General features: G+C 39.3%; 3 protein-coding genes and 1 pseudogene across 3 annotated transcripts in view; 1 reads left to right on the top strand and 3 right to left on the bottom strand.

The window, feature by feature from the left end:
* Nucleotides 1-1,899, bottom strand: part of LOC103509335 (U6 snRNA-associated Sm-like protein LSm1) — a 39,744-nt gene extending 37,845 nt beyond the window's left edge. The window contains exon 1 of the mRNA XM_008473947.3: nucleotides 1,680-1,899. Coding sequence (XP_008472169.1) covers nucleotides 1,680-1,731 — 52 coding nt within the window. The 5' untranslated portion in view covers nucleotides 1,732-1,899. The remainder of the gene's footprint in view (nucleotides 1-1,679) is intronic.
* On the bottom strand, nucleotides 1,092-1,208 carry LOC113467615 (annotated as a pseudogene).
* Nucleotides 1,900-5,595: 3,696 nt separating the features above from the next.
* LOC103509493 (hexokinase type 2-like) overlaps nucleotides 5,596-12,634 on the bottom strand; it is a 53,800-nt gene continuing 46,761 nt past the window's right edge. Inside the window, exons 7-8 of the mRNA XM_026823702.1 lie at nucleotides 6,296-6,345; nucleotides 5,596-5,909 (exon numbers count right to left, since the gene is read on the bottom strand). Of these exons, the coding sequence (XP_026679503.1) occupies nucleotides 5,611-5,909; nucleotides 6,296-6,345 (349 nt within the window). The 3' untranslated portion in view covers nucleotides 5,596-5,610. The remainder of the gene's footprint in view (nucleotides 5,910-6,295; nucleotides 6,346-12,634) is intronic.
* Nucleotides 8,182-11,600, top strand: LOC103509311 (keratin-associated protein 10-9-like). Its single transcript, XM_008473931.3, has 5 exons — nucleotides 8,182-8,419; nucleotides 8,667-8,875; nucleotides 9,992-10,139; nucleotides 10,978-11,040; nucleotides 11,425-11,600. Exons 1-5 carry the CDS (start codon nucleotides 8,351-8,353, stop codon nucleotides 11,527-11,529), a joined length of 594 nt encoding a protein of 197 aa, XP_008472153.1. The 5' UTR covers nucleotides 8,182-8,350; the 3' UTR covers nucleotides 11,530-11,600.

The raw sequence follows: 12,634 nt of genomic DNA, 5'->3' as shown, positions 1-12,634 counted from the left end.
AACTGGAACTTCATTTCTCTCTTGGAGATCGTAACCCTAGTCACAGGTCCACCCCCAAGCGCAGGACTCCAATGAAGTTACCAAACTGTAAAGCTTTTCTTATAGTTACCAAATTGGACCTTTCTCTGATTGGACAGAGGGAGGCTCATTGTGATTTCACTCCTCCAAAAAAGATTTACCTCGTTCAAACACGAGGTAGACGAATAAAATTGGACATAAATGTGTATTTATTTTTTATAAAAATAATTTTTACGCTTGTTTTCTTTACTTTGACGTCAACAATATTGGTTCTAAGTTCTAATCTTGCTGTTGAAGATAGGCAGTGGGAGTATCTAATCAAGTTGATTGGAAGTTTGAAGCGTCTACGCGTTGAACTACCTGAATCCGTATGTCTTACACGAACTATACCCGGGTGCCTGGGTTCCCCAATCAATTGTCTACTCTGGAAAACACATATCAGAGCTGATGAGCATTTTTTCCCCCTTTTTCTTAAGTGGCAGGGTTCTCCTGGAGGAGCTCTTCCACCCAAACACCCAAAATTTTGAAGTGATCCAACTATTGACAACAATATTTGGATAAACAGCTTCGTTTCAATTTTGACAAAAGAAAAGACCGTGAACCCCTTCTGAAGAGAAGTTTCGACTGTTAGATAACTTCCAATACTTGCCCATCAACTGACGACTGAACAACGAACCGTGGACCCAGTCACTAAGGTAATTCAATCGCTTATCACTTATTATCTCCTGACATTGACATTTGAACTGTCAGAAGTGTCGGAGCATGTGAGTTGAAAATTGAGAAGACTCTAATCGGTGCTATTATTTCTATCAGCAATTACCTACAATTACTACTCTTGTTTAGAAAAAAAACGTGTCTACAGACTGAGAAGGCGCACAAGTTCACGTAATTATTAAGTTTGGTACACGCGCTTTGTCTGCAGACTTATCTGCCAACTTGGTCTGACAACTTTGAAATAGGTGTCGTCATTTTTTACAACTAGGTCTTTTCGTGACGGGGTTTTACCTACCATTCGGTGACAAACTACCCGCCTCCTCAATTGACCCGCACTCAGCCTGAGTGGAGCCGGTAAAAACCAGCAGCACGCGATTGCCCAAATGGTCACCATCCGGATACTAACCACGCGCAACGTTGCTTAACTTCAGTGACCGATTGGGAACTGGTGCATTCAACTTGCTATCGCCGCCGTCACCGCCATCTTGGAAATTCTTTCAAGTTCTGAAGGAATTTTCAAGATTATCTCGTGACAAAATTTAAAGCAAAAACTGAATAACTCAGCAAACACATTTATCACCGCCATCTTGGAAATTCTTTCAAGTTCTGAAGGAATTTTCAAGATGTTCTCCTGACAAAATGTAAAGCAAAAACTGAATAACTCAGCAAACACATTTAAATCACACACAAATAACATCACCCGAGAAAATGAAAAGAGATGAGGTAAACAAGAGAAACTAGGCACCTTTCCCTTGAATGAAATAAATATAAAATGAATTTTAAAAATTGCCGCCGGAACAGCTATCTCACGTCGTCCGAGCTCATCTCAGCCCTGTTCATAAACACACCCAGAAGAGTGAAGAGAGCGTGACAGGGCTTCAGAAGAACCAAACCACACAAATACCGACATAATCATAAACCAAACAGCTAACCAGGTAAGTACTTACTGTCAAGCTCATACAGCAAACTAGCTGTCCTGACAGGAAATTGGAAGTCCATTATTGCTGATAGAGTTCTTACACCATTGATGATGAAATGAGCGTTTGTTTAAACCACCTCGAATGCAAAATCAAAGGCCAAACTCGTTTATCACTCAACAAAACTCACAAAATAGACGGAAAAATCAAAATTTGATTGGAAAAAGTCGCTGGAAACTGGAAAACTTCTGTGTAGATTTTGAATTCAAATTTAAATTTTCGCGCGCTTGAGATAACGCACAGAGAATCCTAGGCCGGCTAGGACCGAGAGGCAGATGGTGTGCGTGCCTTTGGGTTCACTGCAAACAAGGAATAACATAATTAATTTAATTTCTCAAAGTTTCCATTTATTAATGTTACAATATATCAACAGAAACATGAAAATATCTGGTTTGTACATCACACGACTTTCCTTATCCTATTAAAGCTTATTTGGGTGTTCTTCTACCGTAACGTAATGTACCGTACCGTTACGTTTACAACATCTCTTACCCTTTAGTCAATATACAAATTTCTTGACTCCGCCGGGAATCGAACCCGGATCTCCCGCGTGCAAGGCGAGCGCAGTGACCACTACGCCATGGGAGCTGACACTGATTAGTATTTAAAAAAAAAAAAAAAATCCATACTTAGCAACCAGGTCAAATCCCTCAAGGGCCGAAACTTGCCTCATTCTACTGCATGAAACTAAATCTTTGTAAAAATGATAAGACTATTAGGCACCTATGAACTTCAAATACTGAGAATACACTTGAAATTTATCATAGCTATGTGTAGTTTCAGAAAGTCAGAAAGAATTAGCATAAAACTTGTGACTTGTACAGTGTGACTTGAGAGAGCCTAATGATCCTAATAAGATTTACAATCGAAAGATAGATCCACTGATCAACTTACTCATCTTTACATGGTATCATGAATAATTACTTAATTACCTACCTAGCACCTAAGTAGGTACATAAAAAAATCGCTCTAGTTTGCCTATCTATTTTAGCATTTTTAGCTAATTATTTAGGTACTAGTTATTCTTCTCATTTCTTCTTTTTCTTCTTCTTTTTCTTCTTCTTCTTTCTACATTTGCTGATCAATCCTCTAAGTACTTCTTTTTCTTCTTCTTTTTCTAAATTCAATCAAGTAAATTATGCATCCTCACAAGGTGATTGTGTGGGGAGAACGTGTATGGGTGTGAAGTAGATGCTAATGTCATTTCTGTCACATAATTATGTCATCAATCTGTGAGATGACGTAATTGCCTGTGACATCAATTCACATCATGACATTGACACATGCAATCATAAGACGTTGGGCTTTATTTATGATTTCCTAATGGCAAATGTAGAGAAAATAACGGTAAAAATGATTTACAAGATCCATAGACCTAACAAAGCTATTAAAAACTTTTCTAAAAGTGATAACTGTTCATCTGAACTTTATGTACCTAGGTATTGTGTTTGTGTAAGTACATCTCATGAAATCAAGACATTCCAAGGCCAGCCTTGTTAGAACACCTGCCTTCTGGTCATGGGTTTAATTTCTGCCCTGAGTCAACTTATTCTTCACAGATAAGGTTCATTCTTGGGAAAAGCTGGCTTTCTTCTATACTATCCCTTAAAGAAAAAAAAAAAAAAATGACTTGGGTATCCAAAAGTTTCTTTGGGCAAGACTCCAAGGAAAAGGTATGTAGAACGCCCCTAGCTTACCAAGATTATCTTCTTCTAACTCAAAACTGTAGAAGTACAGGCAACCAGTGTTATCAAGGGAAATTTCCGTCTGCTCAGAAGGTGTTTTGAGACCAAAACACTCGTAGTTTAGTGAAGTGTAAGCAGATTCATATGAGCTTAACAGAACTTTCAGCTTCAGGGCTGTTGGCCCTTACACCCAAGCCCTGGAGTGGGTGTATGGAGTTAACCTACTGTACAAGTGTGTAGGCAACCAGTGTTAGTGAAAACTCAGTCTGCTCTTTCAGAAACAGAAGACACAAGAGAGCATGACAGGGCTTCAGGAGAACCAAACCACACAAATACCGACAGAATCATAAACCAAACAGCTAGGTAGGTACTTACTGTCAAGCTCATACAGCAAACTAGCTGTCCTGACAGGAAATTGGAAGTCCATTATTGCTGATAGAGTTCTTACACCATTGATGATGAAAAGAGCGTTTGTTTCAACCACCTCGAATGCAAAATCAAAGGCTAAACTCGTTTATCACTCAACAAAACTCACAAAATAGACGGAAAAATCAAAATTTGATTGGAAAAAGTCGCTGGAAAATGGAAAACTTCTGTGTAGATTTTGAATTCAAATTCAAATTTTCGCGCGCTTGAGATAACGCACAGAGAAAAATCTTATGGTAAGCTCTGTTTACACGATCAACAATTCGTTTTCTTCAAGCGATCGTCAAAAGGTGCAACCAATGTACCGTGGTTGAATGGGTAATCGAGTATCACACTACCCCTGTTAACCAGAGATCCTAGGTTCGATTCCCAGCAGAGCTTTTTTATTTTATTTTTTTAGTTTTCGGACTTTGAGAACCTCTGTTTGGAATACGGGGTGCACTCAGCCTTGTAAAGAGAACTAACTGAGTAGCTACTTTCATGGTAAAAAGAATATAAGCTACTTTAATCGAGCAGCGACAGTGGCGGGATTACCAGAGTAAAAAGACTAAAAAGAATATTTAATTATAAAGGTCCAGTTGGTCCAGTGGTAACGCGCTTGCTTGTCATGCAGAAGGTCCCGGGTTCGAGTCCCATCATCGACAAAAATTTGCACTCGATTGCAAATATTTCAACGGGTTACTTTCTGGTGTTTTCGTGTTGACCCAGCACCTAAATGGGAATCATTGTGTCTCTTCTCGCCCATCTGATGAGAGGCATACTAATATACTAGTGATGAAAGTATTGCAATCGGTTCAAATTTTCAAAATCGGGAAATGGTTGGAAATATCCGTTTTGGGATCCCCTGATGTTTTTTATAGGTAATTTTATTTATTTATTTATGGTTTATATTTAACCTTGTCGACCCCACTTGAGTGGGAAAAGACTAAGTAAAAGAAGAAGAAGATTTAAGAAAAGTAACTTAAGCGCAATGACTGATTAGTATTGAAAAAAAAAATCCACACTTAGCAACCAGGTCAAATCCCTCAAGGGCCGAAACTTGCCTCATTCTACTGCATGAGACAAAATCTTTGTACAAATGATAAGGTAATACGAGTAGAGAAGAAACAAAGTTGCGATTAGATTAAGAAATACAAATAAAACAGTATACCAAATCAACCAATTACTTGCCTACGTAATCAACTCATGAATATTATTACCTTTTGTGGTAAATCAGAAATTTCCACAACTTTTATGGACATCGCAAAATTACCAAGTGCCTAATTTTGCAAACAATATTTTTTTTTCTTTTATACCTGTAATGACGTCACTGGTTGCTACTCGATTAAAGTAGCTACTCAATTGTTCTTTGTCCTCCCAAGGCCGAGTGCAACCCGAATTTTAATCACGGAGCCGAAAAAACTTCGACTCTATCAGGAATCGAACCTGGGACGTCCAGGCACGGAAGTTACTCATAAATCCGACCAAAGAAATATGAAATAAAATTTGCTCAAAGTTGTAGGGAAGTGGTAGAGAAGTTGGTATGAAAATGCCGAAATACCATGAAACTCTCTTGTTCATCGGGGGTCGTTTCCCCTCGGAGAGAACAGAAGAGTAGGTATTTCTCCCATGTTTACATAGGTAGGACGTAGGTGGGTAGTATTAAGTTTCATATTATGTATTAATTAGGTATTAAATGTATATGTTTTTGGGTATAATAGGTATTAAATGTATAAAACATATATGTTTTTGTGATCACCCGTGTACTTGCATGTAAAATGCGTTCTGGCGAATTGTAAAAATAAAATAAATTAATATAGGCAGGGCGGCGTTTCGAACTCTCCACGTTCATGCGCCGCCTCCCGGCACGCTTGATTTCTCACCTGAATATTCTTGGAAATGAGTTGTCCGATCTTCTCCATCATCAGGTCATGGAAGTGCGGATGGAAGCGATACACAGACCCATCCACCGCCACAGTGACATGCTCAAAGTCCATCTTGTTGATCAGGCATGCGGCGCCCGCAGACACCAGATGCGCGGCGCGCCTCGACACACATTCGCATACGTAGCGGACATTGATAGCGTCCTGTTCTGACGCATGCGGTAATCCTAGGCGGCATACTAAGACACAGACCACATGCGTCTAATGTACCAGTTGTTTCATTGCTACGAAATAAAAACGGCGGTGGAACACTCATCTTTTTATTAAAAAAAAAGGTGACAAAATTAATAAAGCCAGCATAGTTAGCTCGGAGGGTAACGCGCCTGCCTTGTACGCGGTAAGTTGCGGGTTCGATTCTCGCCCGCCGCCAACTTTATCCCAAACAGATAAGGTTCGTTCCCAGACCAGCTGACTTTCTCTTATACTCTCCTTCTCTCTTCACTTTTGGCCTTTCAGACCTCCTTTGTTCTCACGCTTACGTCGTGGGCGTGAGGTACCTACCTACCGTCAGTGTAGCTATCGTGAACGAAATCACCACTACCTATATTCAATCCTAGGCCGGCTAGGACCGAGAGGCAGATGGTGTGCGTGCCTTTGGGTTCACTGCAAACAAGGAATAACATAATTAATTTAATTTTTCAAAGTTTCCATTTATTAATGTTACAATATATCAACAGAAACATGAAAATATCTGGTTTGAACATCACACGACTTTCCTTATCCTATTAAAGCTTATTTGGGTGTTCTTCTACCGTAACGTACCGTAACGTTTACAACATCTCTTACCGTTTAGTCAATATAGCGGAAACCCGAAAAAAGAGGTCGAAAATCGCCAAAAAGCGGTCAAAACACCGCCAACCGCAGCACCCATCCTAACCAAAAGTTTCATGTTACATCCTAGTCACAAAACATCATATATGTTGTGATGAAGCTATAAAGTTCCCCCCTTAAATACAAAGTTAACTCGAAATACTATACAATGCTAATGCTAGCCACACAACTCTTCTCGGGACATTTTCGATTCCCATTTCAGCCTGTGTACTAAATTCTCGTTTGGCCCAACTCTCCGATATTCTAAATTTGAAAAAAACCAATAATTTCAATCACGCACAGATAAAAATTTAAAGAAACAAAATCCTGTTATTTTTTTCTCTCTTTCCCGATAAGGAAACACGAAAGACAACCGACAAAATTTTCGTTGATCAAGAGAGTGAGAGAACAAGAAATCACAGAAGATACAAACGACAAACGGAAAAGCTAAGTGACAAGTAAAAGACAAGAAGGCTATCCTTTCAAATTAAGCGTTCTAAATACATCCATAGTAGCGATCTTTGGAACAGTATAAAACGAGGGCCAAAAAAGACCCTATTTTGCTCTGAATCTACACGCCAACTGGGAGTATTCAATCCAAGAAATTCGCCCTACATCCAAAGACGCGACAGTTGCGGTTCTTCCAGGCGCACGACATCAGACAGCCGGTCGTGTCGTTCAGGATGGCGCACACCTCGATTTGGACGTCCTGTGGGAAGGAGGATGGATATAATTAGATTCTAATTAAAATCTAAATCGATCAAATCATGCATTGTTTGTGATATACTAGAGAGCTTCTTCACAACCTTCATGGGTATCACATCATTACTAAGTGCCTCCTTTCCTATGTAAATTAATTCTCATCTACTCGATAAATCGATAAAGGTAGCTAACTCAAGGGCTTATTGGCACAGTTATTCTACTCAAGGGCTTATTGGCACAGTTATTCACTTGCAAAGTGTGGGTACATTGGTGGTGTAGTGGTCAAGGCGCTCGCCTGGTAAACAGGAGGGCGTGGGTTCAATCCCAGCCGAGGTATGGAATTTTATCCTCAATATAATTTGAGAATTTGACCACAATAATAGTAGTAGCCTACTGCTGGAGTAAAGGGACTTTTCAGTCCCATGCGAGCAGTATAAATAAGCACTATTATTATTATTATTACTCAATTGTCCTCACGAGGCTAAGAGCACCCTGAACTTCAAGCACACAGCCAAAAAAAACTTTGACTCCTCCCGTGTGTGATACCTACTCGGCCACGGAGAGATACTTAGAAGAGACCACGTAAGTACTATTTTATTTTATTTTTTACACACACAAACATTGGCTAATAGAGAGGTTCGATGTCTGCCCGGGGCGAACTTAATTCTAGTGATATAAAATTTGTTCCAGGAACGTCTGGCTTTCCTCGCCTTTTCCCGTGTTCAGACGGGTTCGGCGTTTTTCATGCTGGTATCCTCCCTATTTTAAGTACCCCAGCCAGACGCACTGTTAGTACAAAAACATTAAATCTCTATCAAACTCACCCCTCTTCGTTCCAAAGCCTCCTCTAGTAGTCGCACCACATCTTCCCCCTGTACGCCAGAACAGGAGAAGCCCTTAGTCCACTGTGACAGGAGACCCTTGAAAAAATCTCGGAAAATTGATTCCAAATAAATCGATCAAATCGAAAAAAACTTCTCAGAAAATCGATTCCAAATAAATCGATCAAATCGAAAAAAACTTCTCAGAAAATCGATTCCAAATAAATCGATCAAATCAAAAAAAAACTTCTCAATCGACCAACTCCCAAAGCATCATGAAGAAATACAACATCCAAGTCTGTTCTCCGCCAAGTACAAGCACGAAAAAGTACGATTGCTGCAAAATCCCCGCTACAAACAAGAAGGGCAAAAAGATTTGCCTCCTAGAGTGCAAAGAACGTCCAAAGTGTTGTCCAAAGCCCGGTCAGAACTTGTGTGTCCTGAAGGAAGAATGCAGTACGATTGCTGCAAAATCCCCGCTACAAACAAGAAGGGCAAAAAGATTTGCCTCCTAGAGTGCAAAGAACGTCCAAAGTGTTGTCCGAAGCCCGGCCAGAACTTGTGTGTCCTGAAGGAAGAATGTGCTGCAAAATCCCCGCTACAAACAAGAAGGGCAAAAAGATTTGCCTCCTAGAGTGCAAAGAACGTCCAAAGTGTTGTCCAAAGCCCGGCCAGAACTTGTGTGTCCTGAAGGAAGAATGCTGTAACGGGAAGAAGGTCTATCAGATAGTGTGCAAGGATAGTGACTGTGATGACCCGTGTGATGACTGCTGTCCGGATAGCTGTGACGAAAGCTCCAGGTAAGAGAAAGATTTTTATTTATTTAAATTTATGGTAATTATGCAGAAGTCACGTCCATGGAAAAGAAAAGCTCCTTTTTGTATTTAACCTAACCCTTCTTGCGTTTAACCTAACCCTATAATAACACTGGTCACTGCTCGTTTGTGCCAGTTCCTTTGGTAGTAATATTCCACGGATGTGACTTCTGCACATGGAGCTATTTTTTTCATTTTATTTTTTTTTATTTTTTTACTTCGAACGAGTTGATTTTTTTTCTTTTTTTTTTACATTGTTAATAATGTTCCTGCAAATTCGAGGAACACGAGACGTGTTGAATATTATTGGTTCGTTTGAATGTATGCTTTTGATTGATCGATTGTTTGTGTAAGTAAAAAGTTCAACATCAACAAACCAGATTGTTGATAAAGTAGTTTTAAAGCAGATAGAACGTAGCGATAGTAAATTGAACGCACCCGTTTCCAAAGAATCACCAAGGTAAAGTAACGTTGTCCGTGGTTAGTAGATGTTTTTCTTTTGGTGGTTTTTACCGGCCTTCCAAGGCTGGGTGAGGTTAATTCGAGAAGGCGGGTAGCTTGTTGCCGAATCGAAAGTGAAACCCTGGTAACTAAAAACCTTAGCTGTGTTGGCACACTATAATTATGCAGAAGTCACGTCCGTGGAAAAGAAAAGCTCCTTTTTGTATTTAATCCAACCCTATAATAACACTAATCACTGCTCTAATTGTGAAAACTCCTTCTTGCGTTTAACCTAACCCTATAATAACACTGGTCACTGCTCGTTTGTGCCAGTTCCTTTGGTAGCAATATTCCACGGACGTGACTTCTGCACAAGTACCTTCAATTTAATAAAAATAAACCTCTATCAAACAAATTTTGATTTTCAGTTGCGATTCGTGTGATTCCTGTGACTCAGATGATGGTTGCTGTATCCAGGAGTCCTTTGATTCCTGCTGTATCAAGCGTTGTGATTCAAGTGATAACTGTTGTGAATATAACACTGGTCACTGCTCGTTTGTGCCAGTTCCTTTGGTAGCAATATTCCACGGACGTGACTTCTGCACAAGTACCTTCAATTTAATAAAAATAAACCTCTATCAAACAAATTTTGATTTTCAGTTGCGATTCGTGTGATTCCTGCGATTCAGATGATGGTTGTTGTATCCAGGAGTCCTTTGATTCCTGCTGTATCAAGCGTTGTGATTCAAGTGATAACTGTTGTGAATCAGATGATGATTCCTGTGACTCATCTTCCTTTGTTATTCAGGTATTTTACTCACTTCTTCTTCTTCTTCTTCTTCTTCCTTTGTTATTCAGGTATTTTACTCACTTCTTCTTCTTCTTCTTCTTCTTCTTCTTCTTCTTCTTCTTCTTCTTCTTCCTTTCACATGGCTCTCCATATTTTGTTGGTAGGTAATAATGGAACAACTCGTTCTAGGCTGACAGTCTAAAAAACTTATTTTGGTAGTCTTTTGATAAAATGCTCATCATTATTTACTCTTCTTCTTCTTCCTTTCACATGGCTCTTCATATTTTGTTGGTAGGTATAATGGAACAACTTGTTCTAGGCTGACAGTCTAAAAAAACTTATTTTGGTAGTCTTTTGATAAAATGCTCGTCATTATTTACTTTTCGAAGAGGTTTTCGGCCTTCGATTTTTTCCTTCTGTTCTGAATAAACTGGGGACCTCAAAACGTGTTTTGGCACTAAAAACTGACCATCGAAAGTTTTGTCGATTGCATTACTTTCCTTCCTATAGGATAAGGGTAGTAAACTTTTCTAGGTAGTCTTTTGATAAAATGCTCGTCATTATTTACTTTTCGAAGAGGTTTTCGGCCTTCGATTTTTTCCTTCTGTTCTGAATAAACTGAGGACCTCGAAACGTGTTTTGGCACTAAAAACTGACCATCGAAAGTTTTGTCGATTGGATAAGGATAGTAAACTTTTCTCTTCGATTTCGGTACTCCAAGACCTCAGGAGAGGGAGGGAGAGAAAAAGAGAGGGGAGAGAGAGAAGCGTGACAGGATTCCAAGAAATCAGCTCTTCCGCCCAACCACGCTTTAATGAACCTATCCGTTTTCATGTTCGTCTGTTTGTTTATGCAGGCGTGTGAGAAACCATGCAAGTCCAAACCCAAATGTGGCAGTTCAGGAGGTAAAATGATCGTGGTGAAAGCAACATCCTGCGCGGGGCAAGACTGTTGTAAACCGAAAAAGAAAAAGTGTGCCACCAAACCTAAGGCGACCAAGAAGTTCAAGTTTGTCACTTGTTGAGAGAAATTATCTTGTTCTTCGCACAGAGAGAGAGGAAATTAAATATACAATAAAATGCTATTTTTATGAAAATCTCGTACGGAAATGACCCACCCAATGGAGCAGTTGCAAATGGGTAAAAATTAAAAATAAATGGTCGATTCCTATGTAAAAAGTTGGGAAAAATCCAAATCTGAGATCAAAACTCCGAAAAAATAAATGTAAAAGGTCTAAAATTCCATTTTTATTTTCCGTCAGTCCAAACCCAAATGTGGCAGTTCAGGAGGTAAAATGATCGTGGTGAAAGCAACATCCTGCGCGGCGCAAGACTGTTGTAAACCGAAGAAGAAAAAGTGTGCCACCAAACCTAAGGCGACCAAGAAGTTCAAGTTTGTCACTTGTTGAGAGAAATTATCTTGTTCTTCGCACAGAGAGAGAGGAAATTAAATATACAAGAGAGGAAATTAAATATACAATAAAATGCTATTTTTATGAAAATCTTCTCGTACGGAAATGACAGTCCAAACCCAAATGTGGCAGTTCAGGAGGTAAAATGATCGTGGTGAAAGCAACATCCTGCGCGGCGCAAGACTGTTGTAAACCGAAAAAGAAAAAGTGTGCCACCAAACCTAAGGCGACTAAGAAGTTCAAGTTTGTCACTTGTTGAGAGAAATTATGTTGTTCTTCGCACACAGAGAGAGAGAGGAAATTACATATAGGTACAATAAAATGCAATTTTTATGAAGATCTTTGCTTTTTTGTACGAAAATGAAATATATGTAATAAAATGCAATTTTTTTATGAAAATCGACCCTTTTTTGTACATATTTATGACCTAAGTATAATAGTCAATCCCTGATAATTGCCAACAACATTAGGTGTATTTTTCTTCCGGGAAACTTTTGGACATGGAACTGATTCCGTTGGCGCGCCCTTTAGAATTTTCTAGCTAGTCAATTGCGAAAGGAAACTATGATAATAGTTTAGACTCATCCGGCTTCAATGCCTGGAAGAGTCAAGAAATGGTCGATTCCTATGTAAAAAGTTGGGAAAAATCCAAATCTGAGGTCAAAACTCCGAAAAAATAAATGTAAAAGGTCTAAAATTCCATTTTTATTTTCCGTTCTAATGAAAGAGTTCAAAGATGTGTGACGTCAAACTTTACGCAGTTTTTTTCATCCGCTAGGTAGCGCAAGTATGCAAACACGCTTGCGGAGGAGCAGAAAGAAATGCGCAGTAACGTATGCGCACAAACACATTATTGTGTTGCATGCGAGGGAGCTTTGCTCGGGACATTTGATGTGACGTCATCGCCTACGGGAGCGTATGCCGTGACGTCAAAGTTCACGATTTACCGGTTTTTTTTTTAATTGATTTATCTCGGGATCTAGAAGTCGTAGAAGAAAAAAGAAAATTTCGTTGGTCCTCATTTTTCGTGCTCTATGACTTAGAAACATCACTCAAGTAAGCGCAACTGATCTATTGTTTCTACTTTATGTTTTTTTTTTTT

This window comes from Diaphorina citri, unplaced genomic scaffold (assembly GCF_000475195.1).
Source record: "Diaphorina citri unplaced genomic scaffold, Diaci psyllid genome assembly version 1.1 scaffold23, whole genome shotgun sequence".
NCBI lineage: Eukaryota > Metazoa > Arthropoda > Insecta > Hemiptera > Psyllidae > Diaphorina > Diaphorina citri.
Note: the sequence above shows the minus strand (reverse complement) of the source record. Positions and strands in the feature narration are given on the sequence as shown.